The sequence below is a fragment of the Ceratotherium simum genome, chromosome 1, assembly GCF_057802395.1.
Source record: "Ceratotherium simum simum isolate JZ-2026a chromosome 1, ASM5780239v1, whole genome shotgun sequence".
Taxonomy (NCBI): Eukaryota; Metazoa; Chordata; class Mammalia; order Perissodactyla; family Rhinocerotidae; genus Ceratotherium; species Ceratotherium simum.
In genome coordinates this window covers 109,212,522-109,237,375 of record NC_141900.1, presented here as the reverse complement: position 1 = coordinate 109,237,375, position 24,854 = coordinate 109,212,522, and the positions used below count along the sequence as shown (strand labels likewise).

Sequence of the window (24,854 nt, the reverse complement as noted above, 5' to 3'; positions counted from 1 at the left end):
TTTGGGAAAAAGGTCTTTGCCGTGTAATTAAGTTAAGGCTCTTGAGAGGAGATCACCCCAGGTTACGGGGGGGGGGGGGCTCATTCCAAAGGACAAGTGTCCCTATAGGATAAACGCAGAGGGAGACACGACACAGACAGAAGAGGTGGCGAGGTGACCAGGGAGGCAGAGACCGGGGGACGCCCGCAACCACCAGAAGCTGGAAGAGGCAGAGAACAGGTTCTTCCCAGAGGCAGCATGGCCCTTTGACACCTTGATTTCAGACATACAGCCTCCAGAGCTGTGGGAGAACACACACTGTGGTTTTAGTCACCCCAGTGGAGGGCATTTGTTATGGCAGCCACAGGAAGCTAACACTACACAATATGAACTTTCTTTAAACAGACCTTCCCCCAACTTCAACAATCTGTGCAGCCCCAACCCTGGAACTCGGTGTCTCTGATTTGCTCTCACTGGTCTAAGCACTGACGGAATCCGTTTACTGCACCACCTCAAATTCTTTAGTCAAATAGCACCATCCCATTACCTGGTACTGTATCTAGGTAGAGGCTTCTGGTAATGATGGTCTGCAGTTCACAGGCTTGCCCTGAATTAGGAAGGTGTGATGCTGCCATCATGGAGGCGTACGTCTGCCTACAATTCTGGCGATGAGCCCACTGTAGTTCAAGGAGATGCTTGGACCGTGCGTTACCAATGAACCTCAGAAACGTTCCCATTGTTTAGGTGAGTCAATATTTGAAGAATCTCCACATGAAATTCAAGATTATGAAAAGGCTATCTCCCATGACATATAATCACTGTACTGGAAGTGACATCGGATATGCCACCTGTTTTTATTCCAGATGGAGAAAGCCCACCGGAAGAGGGCCAGGTGGACCAGGGGCCGGGGTGGGAGGTCTGAACCTGAACTGGTATGAACTGAACAGACCCTCAGCTCACTGTTTCCACTGCAAAGAAGCCATTTCATAAATTACACAGTGAGATCTTAGTCATTACAAATACAAGCTAGCGATGGTCACTTCTGAGGGGCATCGCCTCTTTTGATCATCTAGGAGAGGCAATCGATGAACCACCGAACCCCCAGCAGCCCACCTCTGCAACCGCACTGTGAATTGATGCTTTTAGAACCAGAACAGAGGGGAGGGAGGAAAGACACACATGAAGCAGAGAGCGTTTAGGGAGACTGTCTCCTTCCTCCCTCCTTGTGCGGAGAATGGCAACACATTTACCATGAAGGCACTGGTCAGAACTACTGCCTTCCTGTGGGCTGTTACAGCAGCTCTCGTAGTTTATAGATGTGACGAGTGAACCTGTGACATCAAACCACATAAGAAGACAAGGAAAATAAGGTTGTTACATTTGCAATATGTGAAAATCAAAAGCGTATTCACAATTCTCATCAGACCTTCCTAACATTCCTGTGAAGCCCAACTATCTAGATTATCCCCATTTCACAGATCTATAAGCTGAGGCAGAGGACTTAGGTTAAGAACTCGCTCTCAGAATTTTCTGGAAGCAGACCTTTGAGTGGTCCATGACTCTGGAGGCCACAGGAGCCCTCACCTGCAGCCAGCCTTGATCCTCTCAGCTCTCTCCCAACTTTTCTACCTGGACCTGCTGGTCAGCCAGCCAGTGAGGTCTTCAACTCTGGCCACCACTGCAGGGCCAGGAAACAGCCTTTGGAAGCCAAGTGGCAGCTCAAGGCCTCACCCTTGGTTGGGGAGCAGAGGTGATTTCCCCTAATACAACTTCCGGGGCATCTGCTGTCCTGTGCAGGATGGAGGGTGGCTGGGTGATTCTGGACACGGATTACTATGCTACTGTAACGCTTTCTCACCTGGAGCAGATGAATCTGAAAGAGGTGATGGCTTTAAATTTCTGGGTTTTTTTCTGTCTTGGTTGTAAGAAATAAGCTGTTAGCTTTGGTTAGCTTATTTTAGGCTCCTCTTCTAGGCCCTGAATTCCTATTTTATTTGCATTATTATATGCCTTTAGCATTTATCTTTCTTTAAAGTATGAGGCAGCTTAAATATTAAATTATTTCAAGCTCACCACTCCCCTCTTCAGGAAGTTTCCTCCAATAGTTAACCCCACCGGGCCCTGCCTGTGCTCCAAATCCCACAAGATTTATAGGTCTGTGTGGCATCACCCGGTTTCTGTCATTGTGAACAGCACGTCTGTCTGTAACGTCTGACTGTGCAGACTGCAGGCTGTGTTTGCCAGGGGCTGCATCGCTTGGCTTTCACAGGCTCTGAGGTACCCAGAGCCGTGCCACGCAGCAGCGCACACCCCTGTGGAGACCAGGACAGGCTAGTCGCCAATCTCTGAGGCGCACCGCGGCAGCGCTGCCCCCGTACTGTGATGATGCCGCCCTCATGAGCCTTCACAGGACACCAGTCAAAGAGTGATCTGCAGATAACAGCTGGTGAGAAACAGCTGGAATAACCTCCACTTTAACTCAACGTTTGGGTCTGAGCACAAAATTACCAGCAATAAGAACCAGAAAGTAGAACAGAACGTTACAAAAGGCAAACAAAACAATGAAAAAAGGACAACCTTCCTTCAGGTATAATTTTTCCCAACAATGTAATGCTAAACCCAACGAGAGCTCTGGGAAGGTGACACCCACTCCCGGGACAGCCCTGGCTCGCACCCACAGTCACGGGAAGCACCCTCCCCAGGACGCGCCGGGACGGGCTGGAACAGGTCAGCCTTCTCAGAGCCTCTCTTTCAGCACATTTCAGACGACAGGCATTCCTGTCTAATATATTGGATTTTGAATAATCACAGGCTATTACACTGTATTAACTGATGACATTTAAACACCTGTGATAAAACTAGTTAATATTTAGAAACTGTGGTTTCACTGGGGCAGAACAGAACTAATCACAATGATTTGGGGTATGAATCCAACACGATCTTGGGAAAAAAAAATTTAATGCAAATATTTAGCCATTAGAACATACAAATAAATAAATAAGCTCAGAATAGCCGAGAAAGAAAAACCAAGTAAGTGTAATTGCCCATTTCTCTTCAGTCCCAGATATTCCATTTCCAAAATACTGGTAATAAAATATACAAATTAACTAATAAGTAAAGAAGACATAGAACATTCAACATAAAACAACCTAAAATAAAAATAAAACCAAGGACAAACCCTAATTATTTTATTTCTGTATATCAAGACTACAAATAGCATTTAAACACTTAATTTATTATTCAAATTAAGAAATTATACATTTTGTTTTGATAATGGTCATTGTCTTAAAAGTGTCATTCAGTTTCCCCGCATTTAAAAGTATATTGCTAATTCTGGTCAATTCAACAGGACAGCCTACAGAGCTCCAGTGACGGGGAGACACCAGCGTGGAAGAGACGGGTCAGAACTCAGACTCCTCCGCACCCCACACCAGCACAGGGTCACTGCTCCCACAGTGACGCTCTGAAACGCTCTCGTTTTCAGAGACTGAAATCACCCAGCAACAAGTCAGGTCCTAATAAAGTGCCTTATTCTGAGAGAATTACCAACACTCCTCCCCGGGACAGGCGCTTGGGGACTGTCCTGTCTTCCTTCAAAGCAGCACCGTTGAGGAAGCAGAGGGTGCAGAAGTGTGGCAAGTTACCCCAAATCTCCAGGAAGACTGGCTGGTGCAGCCCAGGGGTGAGGAGGGCGGGCGAGCCTGGAAAGGCCCGTCCACAGCGGGCTGCAGTGCAGAGGAGCAGCCCGCCACTTTGGTTCAAGTGACTTGAGTGGACGCTGCAGTCTGTTCCCCTAAGTCATCAGTTATCGTAGGTCACATGCATGCCGCAGGAACTGGACGGAGACCCTCCCCCTCCCCGAAAGCTCTCCAGGCACAAAGCGGAGACAGAAATGGAGAAAGAATCAAGTACCCACCTCACACACATCCACACACAGTAATATCCAAACCATCATGATGCAGGCCAACGGTATACCGAAAATAAGCATGCTAGTCCCATTTTGGGGAAATGGCTTAAAAAGCACAAATAAAATATTATCATTGTTATCTATTTTCCAAACCTAACCACTCTGGAAAAGGCAGCAGGAAAAACAAATGCCTTTCATTTTAACAAGGAGGCGTGTAAACAATTCAACCACACGAGAAGCAGGGGCCCTGAGAGAAAGCATCTCCACCTCTCAGACCCTGTGTCTGCAGACCAAGCCGGTCTAAACCCATGAAGCAGGCGCTGCCTCTCCCAGGAGCCTCGCCAGGAGCCCCGCCAGCTCAGAAAGGGCTCGAATCCACCAGCAAAGCCAAAGCTTCATCTTTGGTTAATTTCACTGAGTTGCCGCTAGTCTCAAAACTGTGCTCTTCTTAGCAAAATTGCTCAATTAGCCACATGGCACATAACATTTGTTAAGTTATTTGAAACTCAGTGTCCATCTAAATAAGTGACCATGACTTAATAAACCACGTACAAACTGAAGGAAAGGGGTGAGGGAAAGCGGGGGGCTCAGGAGCTGTGCAAGTCCAGCCTGCGCATCCTCGTCGGCCTGGCAGGGGCTGCCTACGACGGAGGCACTGGGCATTTCTCTGCAGAGGGTCAGGTCCAGTCTCAGCTCAGCTCAGCTCAGCTCGAAGCCAGCAGCACACTCAATAGCATAGAGGAGTTTGCTTCGCAGAAGCGCCTCATCGTAAAACTCGGGGAGCTTCAGCAGGTTCATGCAGGTGCTGGCAGTGGGGAGCCTCTCGAGGTCGGAGCCTCCGTTGTGAATGCAGAATGCGGGGTACAGCTCCTGAAAGACAGCAGGTGTGCAGGACATAGTTCACAAGCGTGGCCTTGAATGAATTTTTAAAAGCACACAAAACTTGCTTGCTTCAAACAGTGAAAAGTTACTACAGTCACATTTTCCCAAAAGGACATTCGCCTTTTTTATTGCACTCAAGACTTAGCTCTAAATTATACCAAATATTGTGCACTGTGCTTCAGTGCACAAGGGGATGAAGAATAACATTCATTCACGGGAAACATAACCTTTGCAGTGAACAGGGCCTCTAAAGGTTTTGTTTTTTAGTTTTTTAAAAGTTTGTTTAAAATTCAAAAAGGTACAAGGGTACAAGGGTAGAAAGTTGAATATATATACCTATTTGCTTATATTTAAAACACAGGAAAGACAGAAGCTGCCCCCGGGGGAGGGAAGGAGCAGGGGAGGGACAGGAGTAAGCCAGCGTTCTCCAAACGGACCACATCTTATGGACTGGTCTCGGCACCATGTGGACACAGCAACAAAAACCATAAAACAAATTCAGTCGAAAGGGGAGAAAAAAGCAATCTCTAAATATTGAAAGCAAAATGAAACAAATGAACCTGTTTATTGGAGGCTGAATCACACAGAGAGGAATTATTTCTCGTGTTTTAGAATTGCAAAGAAATCTTAAATTGTTTACAGAAATGTCTTAGTAAATTATTGGTATTGTTCTAAAACCGTTATGGTACTGTATGACCATTATACTATGTACAACTATAACTTACTGTAGGATCCTAGAACTTATGAGATCAAGCAAATGAACTAACAAGAACCAAGACTATCATTGGTAAAAAGAAATCCAAATATAAAATCAAAGAAATAAAATCTTATAAAGCCTAAATTTGAATTGGAAATATCAGTTTGAACTTGTAATGAATTTTTCTCTTAGGTAAAAAACCACGTATTTCCTAGCTCTGTCCACTGAAAAGGCCTGGAAGCAATGACCACCCGTGACAGTGAGCACACCAAGTGCCCAGGTTCTGGTCTCTACAGATCCATTTCTCAACAAAAGGACCAGGGCTCCTTGGGAAAATACCTGATTCCAGATGTGGGCCATAAAATGTACACAAGTGTACATAACAAGTGTTATGATCCTGTCATACTAGAAAGCAAGAAAGCTGCCCAAACGACTCGGGTTATGGTAAAAAGATTCACAGGCCCCTTGAAGGCATTCCCCTTGCCCAAAGATGGGCACTCCAAATATCAGAAAGAGTAACTACAATGAATTAAAATACATCAAATGGTAAAGCCCATGAGTTCATAACGATAAAAAGGAACCAAAATGTAGTAGTTGCCTTTAGAATATGCCAGTTAACCGACTCAATATTCTGAACACTGGTAGACGAAGAACATGCAAGATTTATTTTATCTTTTCTGTACAAATGGTCCTCAGAGTAACCAAATAGTTGATGAGAAAAATAAAGTTTTCCTTTATAGAAAATTTCAGCTAGGAAATGATATAACTGGAATATGGCTGCTGTAAAACCACATTAAAGAAGGGATCTAGGCAACGACCATCAGTGACCGCTGAAGTCAGTAGATGTCAGGGCGTTGCGAGTTCTGTAATAGACGGATCAGGCTGACCACACCTGACCAATCCCGGCATCTCAGACAGGCGACTCACAGACACTGGGTCTCTGATGTCGAAGTGAGAAAATGTGAAGTACATGAGGTTATCTACACAATGTTATTGCAAAAAAGAAAAATTCAAGTCTAGAATCTGATGAAACCTCTAACTATCAGTTTACAAGATATACAAAGAAGCAATCCAGCTCCTCCATTAATTAACTTACAGGGCACGATAGAAGAGGGAGCGGACACACAGTGAGAAAAGATTCAAGAGACGCAGCAAACAAACGTGCTGTGTGGACAGCGGCTTGTTTGTGCAGGAGCACTGAAGGTATTGAGGAATTTATGTTGTTATTTTTAGACATGATAATGACAGTCTAGTTATTTTTTTAAGGTACAGTATAAGAATTCTCATCCCTACCTCCCAGCTGCCCAGTTCCCCCTCTCATGAGCAACCAATGCCATGGGTGTCTTAAATACCTTCCCATAGAGATTTTTTTTTTTGTGACGAAGATCGGCCCTGAGCTAACATCGTGCTAATCCTCCTCTTTTTGCTGAGGAAGACCGGCTCTGAGCTAACATCTATTGCCAATCCTCCTCCTTTTGTTCCCCCAAAGCCCCAGTAGATAGTAGTATGTCATAGTTGCACATCCTTCTAGTTGCTGTATGTGGGACGTGGCCTCAGCATGGCTGGAGAAGTGGTGTGTCGGTGCGCGCCCGGGATCCGAACCCGGGCTGCCAGTAGCGGAGCTCGTGCACTTAACCGCTAAGCCACGGGGCCGGCCCCCCCATAGAGATTTAACGTAGAGACAAGAAAAGATTTTCTCCCTTCCCCATTTTAAAAACACAAAATGTCAGCACATTACATACACTGTTCTGCACCTTGATAATTTTTCATTTGATAATTTCTTTGTGATCTTCCTGTAACAATCCAGTGTCCTCATTCTTTTTTTGAGGCTGCATGGTATTCCCTTGGCCGTATGCAGCACAATTTGTTGATGGACACTTACGTTGTTTCCAACTTTTTACAAATAATGATGCAGTGAATAACCATGTGCTTAAGGCATTTCACACTTGTGCAAATGGATCTGCACGCTAAATTCCTAAACGTTAGACAATGATAAATGTAGATGACTACGTGAGATCTGTGGCAATGTCCAACCCTTGATGGTTACAAACAACCAGTGACTGTATCTTTCTCTTAACACCATCATCCTTAGATACAAGACATGATTTATATGTCCCCTTCCCACAGGAACACATGAAGTGGGGACTGTCTTTATCCGGAAAGCCTCAATCTGCTAACTCTCAGGCCTGCGTGGGTTTGCCCTCCATTACTACAGGATTTCAGAGACCTAGCTAATTCAACTCCTTCATCGCAGCTGTGTAGAACACAGGCCCAGAAAAGCAAAATGGCGGCCCAGCACAGGTGCCTGGTTAGGAGCGAGACCCAGGATGGTTTCACCTCCAGTTCGGTGCCTTCTAAACTGTAACATACTTCCTCCTTAGAGCTGTGACAAGAGGACAGATGCTTCAAATGCCAGTGTAACGGCAAATCTATTCAACAGTCCCTGCTGACACTGAGGACTGCTAACACTTTCTCTGAACCCTCCTCTCCAAGGTGTAACCTGGCATAACTCTTTGTGAGGACAGCCTGGCAGTATGTATTAGGAGTGTAAACATAACCATGTCCCCTGACCACGACCTCTACTTTTAGGACTGTCTTCTAGGGAAATAATCAGAGACGCAGATAATAATTTATGCACAAAGATGTTCACAGCATTATAAAGAAGGAAGAGTTATAAACAACTAATAAAGAACAGCAAGTAAATTGTGGTAAACTCATATGATGGGACATCATGAAGTTTATTAAAAATATTTCAAAGACTACTTAGTATGAGGAAAAATGATCCTGATGTAATGTTGATAAAACTGAACACGTGATACAGCTTAAATTATATTTAAAAATTATGTATATCTACATAAACATATATATACAGATACAAAGACACATTCATGTAAAAACGTGATAATGGCTAGAATGGGAGAGATTATAGGTATTTCTTTCTTTCTTTTACTCAACCACAATTTCCAATTTTCTATAATAAAAACATTGATTTCATTATAAGGAAAAAATCAAACAGTATAAAAAATAACTACCAGGCCGGCCCCGTGGCTTAGCAGTTGGGTGCGCGCGCTCCGCTGCTGGCGGCCCGGGTTTGGATCCTGGGCGCGCACCAACGCACCGCTTCTCCGGCCATGCTGAGGCCGTGTCCCACATACAGCAACTAGAAGGATGTGCAGCTATGACATACAACTATCTACTGGGGCTTTGGGGGGAAAATAAATAAATAAATAAAAATTATATATATAAAAAAATAATTACCTACTAACCACTGTAGTGGAAAACAGAGACTACAACTGCAGCAACGTCCTTCTTCTGGTAGGACACTCGGAAGCACCTGTGCCAGGTCTCCGAGTGTGACAGACACCCAGCCGGCCCCAACTGCATGTCAGCCGGATTCTGGCTCATCGCTATGAATTTAGCACACAGCTCACGATGTGGGTAACAGCACAGCCCACAGAATGCTGAATGAAGAGCTTACACACTTCTTATGATCCACCTTTGTACGTTTCTCTACTTGAAAAATAAACTTCATTTAAACAATATATGTGGCGTGTAATATGTGCGAAAAAACCAGTCTTTTTTTCTAATTACAGTTTATATGCTACTTTAAATGTCTCATAAAAATGTTAGAACAAGAACCAAAAGAGAGACAGAAAGATCATTTATTACATTTATTATTTAACATTCTTTTTTTCTTGTGAGGAAGATCAGCCCTGAGCTAACATCCATGCCAATCCTCCTCTTTTTGCTGAGGAAGACTGGCCCTGAGCTAACATCTATTGCCAATCCTCCTCCTTTTTTTTTTCCCCCTTTTTCTCCCCAAAGCCCCAGTAGATAGTTGTATGTCATAGCTGCACATCCTTCTAGTTGCTGTATGTGGGACGCGGCCTCAGCATGGGCGGAGAAGCGGTGCATCAGTGCGCGCCTGGGATCCGAACCCTGGGCCGCCAGTAGCGGAGCACGAGCACTTAACCACTAAACCACGGGGCGGTCCCCAATTATTTAACATTTTGAGTACACCGAGGGCAATAATTTTCTCAAATGCTTTATAAAATATAAACATCACATTTTTGAAACAGAAAAGGACCTCTGAAGGCAGGGCCAGTGAGTGCTAGGTAAATGGTCAAGCAATTGGGTAAATGGAAAGCTCGAAGTATATTTTGCAGTTAAACGCCACATTTTAGTGTTTCTTTCATAATACTAATTGAATTTCCTACTTGGAGTCTTAAAAGTAAAAAAAAAATGAAGTTCTTCATTGAAATTCTGAGTCAAGGGCACCATTCTGTGCATAATTAGAGTACAACGGGAATTTGAATTAATTCAGAGTGAGAAAAATCATCCATTTATTGTGTGGCCTGATGGCAACTTAACAATTTTCTACAGCACTTTAATGATTTCTTTTGTCTGTAACAATCACATTCATTAAACATATTAAACTTTAATTAGCTTTAGCAGATGTTATTCTTCTCCAATAATCTGGCACGAAGGAATCTCATAACTTTTAAATTATGCATGCCAGCCTTTGCTATTTATAGTACTTCAACGGAAAGACATTCTCTTCTTTAAATCTGACATCGGTCAGCCCTTTCATGCTGGGCATACTGAGCTAACTGGAAAGCATAAATATTAAGGTGATTTTTTTCAAATTTGGAGTCTAACTTATGACAACTGTAAAAACATCTGAAAACTCTATTACATTTCACCTTTAATATATTTTACATCATTGAAAAAATCTAAAACAGTAAGATTGTCTCATGGCTTCCAAAAAAGTATTTTTCATGGTAAAATGATAACTCAATTACGATTGTATGGGGATCATCAACAGGGGACAAGAGAATTTTCACCGTAGTTCTATTTGGGATTTCAAAAACTAACATAAATCCCTCAACTGTTCCCTCCCTCCAAACCTGTAATGCCCCACGGGGAGGGGAGGCTTGGCACACCCTGACTGCTGGGGGCGCTGGTGCTCAGCACGTCTGGTCGGCCTTTACCACTGGCTCTTCTGCTGCCTGTCAGAATCTCTAGAACCTGCCCCTTCCAGCAAGACTCCTAATTTTTCCTGTGGCGAACATCACTGGCTTCAACTAATTAACCAAGAGCTGGCAGAAATCTCTGGGTCTATCATTCAGTTTTGAGGGGAGGAGGTCCTCCAAATTTCCCTTCTTGCAATTAGATGCTTAATTTTTTTACTTCTAAGTTTGGTGGTGTTTTAAAACTGGAAGGTACTAGAAACCCTGTCTCTCATAATAAATGTTATTGATAAAATTATCTAATGGTATTAAAATCTTAATATATAAGAATTTAACTTATACCACTATTTACATCACTAGATGACAAAAAGTGTCCTGCTGAAAAACCCGTTATTAGCTCCATTATTCAGGCCATTTGCACATTTCATCTGCATTCTTCCTGCTCTTTAATAGAGCCCAACACACCAACATTTCCAGACTTCACTATATGCCCAAGAGGAACCAAAAAGCAAAGACATGTTTCTTTCAGGCTATTGCCCGATCTTCATTCGACTCATAGAGGCCAATTTTCCTATCTAGTTATGTGGGCCAGTACTCAAGACTATGATCGAAACTATGAGGGAGGGCCGGCCCCGTGGCTTAGTGGTTAAGTGCGCATGCTCCGCTGCTGGCGGCCCGGGTTCGGATCCCCGGCACGCACCGACGCACTGCTTCTCCGGCCATGCTGAGGCCGCGTCCCACATACAGCAACTAGAAGGATGTGCAACTATGACGTACAACTATCTGCTGGGGCTTTGGGGGAAAAAATAAATAAATAAAATTATAAAAAAAAACCAACTATGAGGTAGATCCATCTATTTCTTTTGGGGGAAGGGGGATTTTACACCAAGCCAGAAGCATCACTAAATCTTTCTGAATCCCTTTGTTTAGGTGTGTTGCTTGTACACAGCAGTTTTTTTTGACCCACTCTAAAAGTTTTTTTCTTTTAATAGATGAGTTTATTCCACGTACATTCATTGCTGTAACAGTTCAGCCTCTCTCATTTTTATGTTTTCTATTGTATGATTCTTTTTTTTCTGAAGAAGATTGGCCCTGAGCTAACATCTGTTGCCAATCTTCCTCTTTTTTTTTCTTTTTTTCTCCCCAAAGCCCTCAGCACATAGCTGTATATCCTAGTTGTAGGTCCTTCTGGTTCTTCTATGTGGGACGCCACCCCAGCATGGTCTGATGAGTGGCAAGTAGGTCCACGCCCCGGTTCCGAACTGGCGAACCCCAGGCTGCTGAAGCAGAACGCGCAAACCCAACCACTGCGCCACCAGGCCGGCCCCTCTACTTCATGATTCTTAATGTCAACTTTGTTTTCTTTATCTGACAAATATAGTTGGTTCTGCTTGTCTTGTTTTGCAAGCTTATTTTCTCCCTCTGATAATCTGGAAGATAGAGGAGTGATTTTAGTTCTACTAATATCATTGAATATTATTATTCACTAATAGGTCTATATCCATGTCTTTATTATTGTTTCCAAAAGTAATAGTGTCGATGATTTACCTCCTGCAAAAGATAAAATCACTGCACTTACGCCACACCTCTTTCCCATTTTTCTAATTTATTGCTCTAGTTCTGATGGCACTTATTGGGATGTTGTGTTAAGCCTCTGTTGTCAATTTTTAAAAATAGCTTAATTGAGGTGTAATTTATATACTATAAGAATTGCCCATTTAAGTGTACAATTCAATACATTTAATAAATTCATACAGTTGTGCAACTGTACCCACAATCCAGTTCTGGAATGTTGCCATTTCCCCAAAAAGCTCCCCACTTCCACTCCCAGCCCTAGGCAACCACTGAGCCGCCTGTCCCTATAAATTTGCCTTTCAAAAAAGACGTTTCACGTAAATGGAATCACATAATATGTAGTGTTGTATCTCACCCCTTTCACTCAGCACAGTGTTTTCAATGTTCATACATGTTCATACAATGTTCATACATAATGTTCATACATTATGTATCAGTAATTCCTTTCAATTTCTGAATATATAGTCACATGCCATATAACGACGTTTCGGTCAATGACAGACCACATACACGATGGTGGTCCCACAAGATTAGTACCATATAGCTTAGATGTGTAGTAGGTTATACCATCTAGGTTTGTCTAAGTACATGCTACGATGTTCGCACAAGGACGACACCGCCTAACGATGCATTTCTCAGAGAGTATTCCTGTCATTAAGTGACACATGACTGTATCCCACTGTATGTATAGACTACATTTTGTTTATCCATTATCAGTTGATTGACATTTGGATTGTTTCCAGTTTTTGGCCATTATGAATAATGTTGCTCTGAACATTCACATGAACATTGTGTGAACATATGTTGTCATCTGAGTACATTCCCGGGAGTGGAATCACTTCATTATATTGAGGGACATTCTCAGGATAACCTGCCTGTAACCCACTGAAAATGTCAAAGATACGGCAGAAGATACAGACTAAAAGAAACTAAAGAGACATGCCAATTAAATGCAACGTGCAGTCTTGGAGTGGAGTCCAGACTGGGGACACAAATTCTATGAAGGACACAAGGACAGCCGGTGTAATGTCAGTATGCTCCAGAACACCCGAGGGGCTGATTCCAACCTGTCTGTTGAGCCCACCCCAGAGTGTGAGTCAGGAGGTCTGGGTGAGGCTGAAAACGTTCATTTCTAACAAGTTCTCAGGTGAAGCTGATGCTGCTGGTCCCAGGACCACACTGTGTGAACCAGTGGATTAGATAATATCAATATATCACTGCACATTCCTTATTTTTGACAATTTAATTGTGGTTATATAAGAGAGTATGTGTGTTGTAGGAAATATGCGCAGGAAACATGGTGTTTTCAACTTACTCTCAAACGATTCAGAAATGAAATATGTAGAGAAAGAATGATAAAACAAATGTGGCAAAATGTCGACACCTGGTCTATGTGGGCCAAGAAGTTCTTTGTCTAATTCTTGTAATTTTTCTATACATTTAAAATAATTTCAAAGTAAAAAGTTAAAGGAAAGAATAACTCATATAAATCTCATAGATTATCAAAGGTTATTGGAAAGTGAATGTTCATCTATAAGTTTCACAAGCACAAGCAATATACAATGCTTATCTAAACTGATATTATTCTATACTATATATACAATCATTGTGTATTTTTAAATTATTTTAATTTACAATGAATAAAGGAAACACTAACTGTCCTTTGACCAATTTTAATTGCTAAAAATATCAAGCTAAATTATATGAGATCAACATCAATTATCAGAAATGATACAATAAGGCTAGGTAACATAAAATAGGTAACAGTCAACAACCAGGAAAACATATACTTCTGCTCATACATCATTCTTCGCAAACACACTACATCAACATTTTTAGCTTGTGTTTTCTTCAGTTCAGTAGTAAAAATAGCCTAAGATGCATTACAGACTTATGAGACTGATAATCTACATTACAGACAGTCCAACAGTCTGCAGGATCTGTTCACAGGCAACCTTAACCATAGTGTACAACCATCACATCAATAGATTAACACTGCGGACACAGAAAAAAAAACCCCCAAAATAAAACCAACACAAGGAGGACATGAAGATGATAACCAATACTTAATAGATCAAGCTGAAATATTTAATGTAGCTAAAAATAGAGGAAAAATTAATAAAATTTGGTGTTAGAAAAGCACTACACAGTGTGTACTGCACAACTTCATTTAACCCTATTTGACATCCTGCCGCCTTTCTTAGTTACAACGTGGTTTTTAAAGCACATGGCGGGCCGGCCCCCTGGCTTAGGGTTAAGTGCGTGCGCTCCGCTACCGGCGGCCCGGGTTTGAATCCCGGGCACGCACCAATGCACCGCTTCTCTGGCCATGCTGAGGCCGTGTCCCACGTACAGCAACTATAAGGATGTGCAGCTATGACATACAACTATCTACTGGGGCTTTGGGGGAAAAAATAAATAAATAAAATTAAAAATAAAACAAAATAAAATAAAATAAAGCACATGGCATGAAAGGTGCATACCTTAAACCCCAAGAGAGGGGGTCGGGAGCAGCTTGTGACAAACTTGAGTAGTTTGCGCTTTTCTTCATCCGTGAATCCCTCCACAACTCTCCAGAAGACTTTGATTACAGGATGGTCAGCAGAATAGCCTCCTACGACCAAATGAACAATGTTTTACTAAAAACAAGATCACTGCAGAAGCAAGATTCTCCTAAAGGCACTAGAGCAACAGACCTACAAAAGTGATGCATTTTCTGCATCCTGTCACAGTGATGGACAGAGCTCGTGGCTGAAACCCACCTCTAAAGAAACACCTTTTATTCCGTTCCTGGGAGCTGATGGGCTAGGACAGAAGGGGAAGAAACTTCAGAGGGATCAAAGTATCAAAGACCAGAATGAGGAACACCCTGTACTTACAAGATGAACCCTGGCAAGAAAAGATGCTGCAAAGGGGTCTGAGTTTTAAGAACTCGCCTGGGAGTTAAAAATCAACGTCTGTTGAGTAGCAGATGTTAAATAACAAGGAATTTACATGATGGTCACACATCTAAAAATGGCAGACATTAGGATTTTTATTTCAAATAGAGCTAGTTATTTTGCCAGCACAATCTTAGTGTCTAAATTCGTTTTATCACCTGTCCTTCTGACAATAACGTACAGACCATGGCTAACAACCAACCCCAGCACACGATCAGACCACCATTCTAAAGTGTAATATCTGTTACTTATAGCTTTTAATCTAGTTAAGTGCTTCCTAAAACTGAAATAATTGCTATATATTGTTCCCTCATTGTTAATATACTACAGAAATAACATCAATAAAATATCCTAAGTGCATTAATTGGCACCAAAATGAATATGATAATATTTTAAACCTATTTACTGGAATAGCTAAGATCATTAAAGGTATAAGCTTCCAGTGCAGATAGGGTTATGCAAATAACCGAAGACAACTTCTTGGCAAAGGAAAAGTTGGATTGATTTCATTTTTTTAAACTTATGACTTGATAGTGGGGACAATGTGACCTTAGGTATTATCTGCCTTTACATAAACATTAGAGTTCAAATTTATTTTTTTATTTTTACTTTTTATTTTTTTTTTGCCCCCAAAGCCCCAGTAGATAGTTGTATGTCACAGCTGCACACCCTTCTAGTTGCTGTATATGGGACTCGGCCTCAGGATGGACAGAGAAGTGGTGCCTCGATGCGCACCCGGGATCCGAACCCGGGCCGCCAGCATCGCAGCGCGCGCACTTAACTACCAAGCCACAGGGCCGGCCCATAGAGTTCAAATTTAGAGCAATACAAATTAATTACAGAAAGGGGAGATACATGCACACATTTACATATATACATATATATAAATACACACATACGTATATATGTAAATGATTTTAGAAAATTTATAGAGTTTTGCAACCATCACCACAATCCAGTTTTAGAACATTCCCATTTCCTCAAACAAATCCTACATCCACCCCATTGACAACCATGATCTGCTCTGTCTCCATAAGTGTGCTCTTAAAGATGTTTCATCTAGATGAAATTACATTCACAATGCTGTGCAACTTTCACCACGGTCCATTTCCAAAATGTTTTCAAAAGTTATCTTGGAAGAAAGGTTGGGAAACAGCATTTAACAGAGCAGAGGAGTCAGGGTACGTTTCTTATTCCCTCTCTCCCAGCCCCTGGTAACCTCTAATCTACTTTCAGTATCTAGGAATTTACCCATTCTAGGTATTTTATATAAGTTGAATCATATAATATATGTCCTTTTGTGTCTGGCTTATCTTACTTGGAATAATGTTTTCAAGATTCATCCATGTTGTACCATGTATTCAAACTTCATTCCTTTCTAAGACTTAATAATATTCCCTTGTTTGTATATACCACATTTGTTTATCCACTCACACGTAGATGGACCTTTGGGTTGTTTCTGCCTTTTGACTATTGTGAACAGTGCTGCATGCATGATGTACAAGTATCTGTTTCAGTCCCTGTTTCCAACTGCTTTGGGTATATACCTAGGAGTAGAACTGTTGGGTTATATGGTAATTCTATGTTCAGCTTTTTGGGGAACGATCAAACCATTTTCCATAGTGGCTACTTTACATTCCCACCAGCAACGAACGAGGGTTCTAATTTCTCCACATCCTCACCAACATTTGTTATTTCCTGTGTGTGTGTGTGTGTGTGTGTGTGTGTGTGTGTGTATTTAGTAACAGCCACCCTAATGGATGTGAAGTGTATCTCACTGCGGTTTTGGTTTGCATTTCCCTAATGATTAGTGATGTTGAACATCTTTTTGAGCTTACTGGCCACTTGTATATGTTCTTTAGAGAAACGTCTATTCAAGTCCTTTGCCTATCTTTGAACTGGCTTGTTTGTCTTCTTGTTGTTGAGTTGTAAGAGTTCTTTATATACTCTGGATACCAGACCCTTATCAGATATATGATTTCCAAATATTTTCTCCCATTCTGTAGGTTGTCTTTTCACTTTCTTGATGGTGTCCTTTGATGCACAAAGTTTGTAATTTTGATGAAGTCCAATTTATTTTTTTTTTCTTTTGTTGCTCATGCTTTTGGTGTTATATCTATGAATCCATTGCCAAATCCAAGGTCATGAAGATTTACCCATTTTCCCCTAAGAGTTTTATGTTCTTAGCTCTTATATTAAGGTTGTTGATGCATTCTGAGTTACTTTTTGAATATAGTGTGAGGTAAGGGTACAGCCTCATTCTTTTGCAAAAATCCAGTTGTCCTACACTTAACTTTTTAAATAACTGTAAACTTTTCCAAAGAGGCTCTACCATTTTACATTCCCGCCAGTCAAGAGGGTTCCAATATCTCCACACACTAATACTTGGTATTGTCTTTTTTGTGTGTGTGTGTGAGGAAGATTGGCCCTGAGCTAACATCTGCCAATCCTCCTCTTTTTGCTGAGGAAGACTGGCCCTGGGCTAACATCCATACCCATCTTCCTCTGCTTTATACGGGACGCCGCCACATCATGGCTGGACAAGCAGTCTGTGCCCGGGATCTGAACCGGCAAACCCCGGGCCGCCGCAGCAGAGCATACGTACTTAACTGCTTGCGCCACCGGGCGGGCCCCTTGTCTATCTTTTTGATTACAGACATTCTAGTGGGTATGCAGTGGTATCTCATTAGGATTTAATTTGCATTTCCCTAACGATTAATGGTGTTAAACATCTGTTCATGTGCTTATTTTCTTATTGGTCATTTATATATATCTTTATAGTGAAACATTTTTTTTGCCCATGTTTTTAAATTCAGTTGTCTTGTTACTGAGTTGCAGAGTTCTTTACATATTGTGGACACAGTCCATTATTAGATATATTGCTTGAAAATATTTTCTCCCAATCTGTGGCCTGTTTTTTTTGTTTTCATAATGGTATCTTTTGAAACACAAAAGCTTTAATTTTGAGGAAGTCCAATTTTCTATCAATTTCTTTTTTCTGGATCATGCTTTTGGCATACAACTAAAAATTCTATCTAATCCAAAAGTCATGAAGATTTTCTCCTGTGTGTTCTTTGAGATGTTTTAGAGTTTGGGCTATTACCCATAGGTCTCTGATCCTGTTGAGATCACTTTTGCATATGATGTGAGGTGAAGGTCTCAGTCCATTCTTTTCCAGGTGGCGTGTCAGCACCACTGAACTGTCAAAAATCAACTAACCGTAAATATCAAGATTTGTTTCTGAACTCCCAATTACATCCCATTGATCAATACATCTGTCCTTGTGCCAGTGCCACAATCTTTTTCTTTTTTTAATTTTATTTATTTTTTTTCCTCCCAAAGCCCCAGTAGATAGTTGTATGTTATAGCTGCACATCCTTCTAGTTGGTGTACGTGGGACCCGGCCTCAGCATGGCCGGAGAAGCGGTGCGCCGGTGTGCGCCGGGATCCGAACCCGGGCCGCCAGCAGCGGAGCACGCGCACCCAACCGCTAAGCCACGGGACCGGCCCAACCACAATGTCTTGATGACTGTGGCTTTATAGTAAGTTTTAAATCAGAGTGTAAGTCCTTCAACTTTATTCTCCTACAAAATTGTTTTGGCTTTTTTAGGTCCTTTATATTTCCATATAAATTTTAAAGTCAGCCTGTTGATTTCTACAAAAAAGCCAGCAGGGATTTTGATAGGGATTGCATTGAATTTGTAGATTAATTTGGAGAGAACTACATCTTGTCAATACCAAGTCCTCCAATCCATGAAAATGGACTGTCTCTCCATTTATTTAGGTCTTCTTTAAGTTCTCTCAACAATGTTTTGCAGTTTTTCAGGGTACAAGTCTTGTACTTACTTTGCTAAATTTGTATTTTATTCTTTTTGATGCTACTATAAATGGAATTGTTTAATTAATTCCATTCTTGGATTGTAAATAGAAATAGAACTGGTTTCTGTATACTAATCTATGCTGCAACCTGCTAAAACTGTTTATTAGTTCTAGATTTTTTTTTTTTGTCATGCCATCTATGAAAAAAGACAGTTTTATTTATTTCACTTTTTCTTTTCCAAGTTGGTTATTTTCCCCTTCCTTCCTTCCTACCTATCTACCTGCCTGCCTACCTATCGCCTTTATTGTATTAGCTCAAAACCCCAGCATGATGTTGAAGAAAAATGGTGAAAGCACTTGCTTGGGTATCAAGTATTCAGGCTTTCACCATTCAGTGTGACGTTGGCTGTGAGTTTTCGTACACCTCCTGCAGCAGGTTGAGGAAGCTCCCTTCTGTTCCTAGTTTCTCGAGAGTTTTTAATCCTGAGTGGGTAGGAGATGCTTAGATGCTCAAAAGCTGCAATTGCTTTTCTCTTTTTTTTGCATCTGTTGAGATGATCATATGGTCTTGTCCTTTATACAATGCTGTGTATTACACATTAATACATTTTCAGATGTGAAATGAACCTTGCATTTATGGGATAAATACTACTTGGTTTAATCATTTTTATGTGCTGCTGGATTCAGTTTGCTAATATTTTGAGGATTTTTGCATCTATGTTCATGGGAGATATTAATCTATAATTTCCTTTTCTTGTTATTATGCTTGTCTGCCTTTGATAGCAGGCTAATACTGATCTTTGAGGAGAGAAATTCTCTCCTCACTCAGCCATAGCTGGAAGTCCTACACAGGATACGTTTTTATGGCTTAAATATTCTACAAGAAATGCTCATTTCAAAATATTTAGAAAAAGGAGAAAAGTACAATGAATAAATATCACCTGTAATTTCATTAATTCTAAGTGACCACTGCCATTTTATAAAACTGAAACGGCTTTAAAGTGTTCTTGGTTCTAAAAAGTAAATTATGCACACCGTATAATATTCAGATAATAAAGGGAAACAAAGTTTTAAAGAAGCAAAAATGACTTATAATCTCACGACCACTTAACATTTTTGCTTATATCTTACTCAACTTTATTTTCATAGATAGGGGATTATATGACACATACTGATTCATCATCTGGTTTATTTGAGACTATATTTTAAATTTTCTAGTATTTATAAAATACGTTAAAATGTCCACATGCATAATAAAGATAGGAATCAATGGTTCACATTTGCAAATCACTTTTATAATACATATTTAAGAATCTGCAGAGTTTTTTTTTCTGGGAGCCATATTCATTCTAATTTCAGCCCCAAAAATGCTTATATTCTTTAATAAGCAATTTAACTTCTGCACTTTTCTCATTAAAAAAAAATAGACTTTACACATAGACAGCAATATATACAAAGTTGTTTATTATCTATTTGATCTCAAAAATTAATTGTAAGAAGAGTACACCTTGGATATGTTTATTTCTGATGCTAAACAAACAGAATACATATTATAAATTATATATCACCACTAACTACATGAAAATACTAGAATAATAGGCTATGATCAAAGAAAACACCAAAATAACAGTGGTTATTTTAAGGATGATTTTTTTCTTTTAACTGTGTTTCCGAGTATATATAATAAAGTTAATTAAAAAAAAAACTCACAAATACCCAAAGGTACACCAATTCCAACTTTGAACACTCTTGTTATGGTTTTAATTTGCTGTTTTTCTGACGACTAATGTTGTTGAGCATCTTTCTATGTGCTTATTGGCCTTTTGAATATCTTCTTTTTGATTTTTCATTTTCTTGAAGAGTAGAAACTTTTAATTTAATCAAAAGCAAATATTCTGAGGAGTCCAATGTTTTAGTTTTTTCTTCTATTGTTAGTGGGGGTTTTTTTGGCTAGCACTGTTCTTAAAAGCAAAAGCAATTAAATGCCCAAAAGTAGAGACTTAAGAAAGTATGTTTTGAAAAGAAAAAAACAAAAAATGCAGATTAGAGTGTAAAAACGAGGAAATTAAGAATTAAATTTGTGGGGCCAGCCCTGCGGCCGAGTGGTTAAAGTTCCACACGCTCCACTTCGGCAGCCTGGGTTCACAGGTTCGGATCCTGAGTGCGAACCTACTCCACTTATCAGCCATGCAGTGGAGGCATCCCGCATACAAAATAGAGGAAGACTGGCACAGATGTTAGCTCAGGGCCAATTTTCCTCAAGCAGGGAGCCAAAAAAAAGAGGAAGATGGCAATGGATGTTAGCTCAGGGCAAATCTTCCTCACCAAAAAAAAAAAAAAAAAAAAAAGAATTAAATTTGTATTTGCGTGTAAATATATAAAGATCAAACAACATAAGTGGCTACTTATGGGGGGGGTAGGGGAGGAGCAGATGAATGGAAAATAAGAACAGTAAGAGGACTTTCTTTCTTTCTTTTTTTTTTGTGAGGAAGATCAGCCCCGAGCTAACATCCATACCAATCCTCCTCTTTTTGCTGAGGAAGACTGGCCCTGGGCTAACATCTGTGCCCATCTTCCTCCACTTTATATAGGACGCCGCCACAGCATGGCCTGACAAGCAGTGTGTTGGTGCGCGCCCGGAATCCGAACCCGGGCCGCCAGCAGCGGAGCACGCACTTAACCGCTTCGCCACAGGGCTGGCTCTAGGAAGATGACTTTCAACATATACCTCATGACACATTCTGGGTTTTAAACCATGTGGAAGAATTACCTATACAAAAAAGTATATTAAACATTACGTTGTAAATATGATCATATATAGCATTTTCAGAAATAACTAACTAGTAGTGACAACATACCTGAGTAGTTTGTAAAGGATTTTAGGTCCTCTAGACTTATGGGAACTTGTGCACCAGAAATTAACACCTGGAAAAAAGTTCAATTCATATAATTTGAGGTAGGTTTTAAGAAAGTTTTTCATGTCTGAAACAACTTCTCCAAGCATCAGTAGGCAGTGCACCTGAATTTCCTGCTGATCGAACATGCGCAGCCACTCCAGGTTCACCACATTGGCCAGGCCCTGTCGGAAGGCCAGGCAGTGCTGGCGGATCTGTCTGTTCAGCCTGTAGTCGGCTACAAGGTGGATGTACGCAATCCGGTTGGCACTGGTGACGGGGATATCTTTTCCACCAAATTTTAGTTCAACCACCTGTGAATATTAAAATAAGGGCCTTAAAATTCTCAAAGTATGACTACAGGGTGAAACAAAAGCAAGAAACGATTATTTCAAGGAAACTTGACTGCGTTGGTTTGTGATGAGAACTTCAGTGAAAAGCAGTGCGACCAGTACCCACATCAGTGTATGTAGACTTGAAGATGCACCTGTGATGGGACTCTTCAAAGCTTGTGCCTTATCCTGTCTTTAAGATCATTAACCACCCCTCTTTCTCCAAAGTACTAATAAGGAATCACGCAACAATGTGATGTGGCCACTTCATTGTAAAAAATGAGAAATCACAAAGAGCAAGATATGAACCCAAAAAATATGAACCCAATGATCAAGTCAGAAGGGATTCATTTTGGAGACATTACAGCTTAAGGAATTAAGGTTGTAATAAAATGACTACTCATATTTGTTCATATAAGCAGTATACATCTCTTTGTATTTTCATAATATTATTACCACTGTAAAGTACTTTAAATATGATTTAAAGGGTAAGGTTAATAATTAGAGATAACTGATCAGTTCATTTCTTACATATCTGAATAGAAGTACAAAGAACAACTTTTGATCTTTACATAACCACACACACAAAATCTGTGGGCCTAGCATAGGGTCAGAAGCATCACTAGAGTGTCAGTGAGAAAGCACTGCACTAGAAAGAAGAGGCCTGGATTCTAGTTCCCTCTCCCTCACTTTAACGAATGGCCACAGACAAGTCCTCCAGCCCTTGGAACTTGTTTTGTCATTAATAAAATGGTGATGTTTGTTTTGTCAGTCTTGGATTTGTGATTGTCTAAACTCATATAAACAAAGTTGATTGACAAAACGCCATAGACAATCATAAACATATAAGCCTAATTTATAAGAGTATACTTTTAAAATTCCTTGGTTACTAGTACTTAAACAAAAGAAACGCATTCTTGGATGCATTTAGAGGAGGTAATCTATGCCAAGGATAAAGAAATATAAAATAAATCCAAAATAAGTGAACAAGGACTTTCCGGAGCGACCAAGACAATAAGGGGGACTGCCGCTAGTGGAAACTCACTATGCCTATCTCGGGGGTACAGAGAGACACTTAGACTGTGGATTACGGGAAAGCCACTAATAAACCCCCAGCGGCTTCTTCATCAGCCTTTGTTCTCTTGGTAGTCATCATATTCTGAGCAGAACAAAGTCATCACCACTCTCTCTGGGCCATGGCATTTTACCCCAATTTTTTATCACTTTACAGAAGGACTATTTTAAAATCTGCTAAAGAGCTTTACTTAAACTGTCCTATGTCTAATGGTTACGAGACCACCTCATGTTATAAAAGTTCCGCAGCTTTATCAGGTCTGCTGCTTCTCACCAGCGCAGGTTCTCAGTGCTGGGACCACCAGGGCTAAGAAGGGCTCTGAACCCACTGTCTCCACTCTGGGGGAGGCCATATTGCTTCCTGTGCTCACTCTTGGCTGACAGGCCATCTGTTACTCAAGCCTCAGGAGCTCCTGCTCTATTTCAATATATAAAATATCACCCCTTGCTTTAAGTGGATTAACGGCAGATAATAAATGATGATGTACTGTGTGATTTGGAAGACAAAGGACCCAGGAAGTGATCAGTTACAGGACTTCCAAAGCCCCCAGTTACCCTACCTAATTGCAGCACTGACATGTCCAGCAACTTTAAAGTGGGTACACTGTGGCAATTTAAACTCCTCTTTCCAGCTACCCCTAAATAACCGTGAGTGTTTATTTATTTATTTATTTATTTTTTGTGAGGGAGATCAGCCCTGAGCTAACATCCGTGCCAATCCTCCTCTTTTTCCTGAGGAAGACCAGCTCTGAGCTAACATCCATTGCCAATCCTCCTCCTTTTTTTCTTCCCCAAAGCCCCAGTAGATAGTTGCATGTCATAGTTGCACATCCTTCTAGTTGCTGTATGTGGGACGTGGCCTCAGCATGGCCGGAGAAGTGGTGCATCGGTGTGCGCCCGGGATCCAACCTGGGCCGCCAGCAGCAGAGTGTGCACACCTAACCGCCAAGCCATGGGGCCGGCCCAGTGAGTGTTTAAAATCATGTCAAAACTGTCCTCAGATTTCAGTTTTGAGGGCATATTTTTAGGTCTTTAAACATGGAACCAGAGCAGTTCTTACAGCAAGAGCTACCTTCTCTGTCACTCTGAAGGTCTACATTTTACGGCACTTTAGAAGGCACTGGGCTCTCAAGTGACTGACTCACATGAGCTTATTTAATCCTCATGGCAACTTATACCCCTTTTGAAGACGAGGAAGGGGTTCTATGACTTGCCCAAGGTCACACAGTAAAGCTGCAAAACCAGGACTTGAACCAAGGTCTCATGACTCCAGTTCCATGCTTTTCTACATAACAGGTGATTATATATGGGTCCATCTCAAACCTTAAGCATTTTCCTGAAGGGACATGTGTATATAAATTAGTAGTCTAAAATTTCATATTCCTTTTAAGCAGGCTAACAAACAGTCATATTAATCACACTAAAGAAAACAAATTTGAGAGCAACATCATTATTTTAAAATGGAATATTAATTAACATAACCTGCCAATATAACGAAGTATTTGCATATTACAAATCTTTAAATCATTATATATATATATATATATATATATATTTTTTTTTTTTTTTGCTGAGAAGTTTAGCCCTGAGCTAACATCTGCGCCAGTCTTCCTTTACCGTATATGTGGGTCATCACCACAACGTGGCTGACAAGTGATGTAGGTCCATGTCTGGGATCCAAACCCACGAACGTGGGCTGCCAAAGTGGAATGTGCCAAACTTAACCACTACGCCCTAGGGCCAGCCCCCTAAATCATTATATTTTATAAACTTAAACCTGTGTAGA

At 40.8% G+C, this 24,854-nt stretch overlaps 1 protein-coding gene across 2 annotated transcripts in view; it reads right to left on the bottom strand.

The window, feature by feature from the left end:
* Positions 1 to 2,920: 2,920 nt before the first annotated feature.
* UBE3C (ubiquitin protein ligase E3C) overlaps positions 2,921 to 24,854 on the bottom strand; it is a 140,788-nt gene continuing 118,854 nt past the window's right edge. For both annotated transcript variants that reach the window (XM_087433750.1, XM_087433758.1), the window contains exons 20-23: positions 21,788 to 21,976; positions 21,627 to 21,693; positions 14,494 to 14,624; positions 2,921 to 4,756 (exon numbers count right to left, since the gene is read on the bottom strand). In XM_087433750.1, coding sequence (XP_087289876.1) covers positions 4,586 to 4,756; positions 14,494 to 14,624; positions 21,627 to 21,693; positions 21,788 to 21,976 — 558 coding nt within the window. In that variant the 3' untranslated portion in view covers positions 2,921 to 4,585. The remainder of the gene's footprint in view (positions 4,757 to 14,493; positions 14,625 to 21,626; positions 21,694 to 21,787; positions 21,977 to 24,854) is intronic.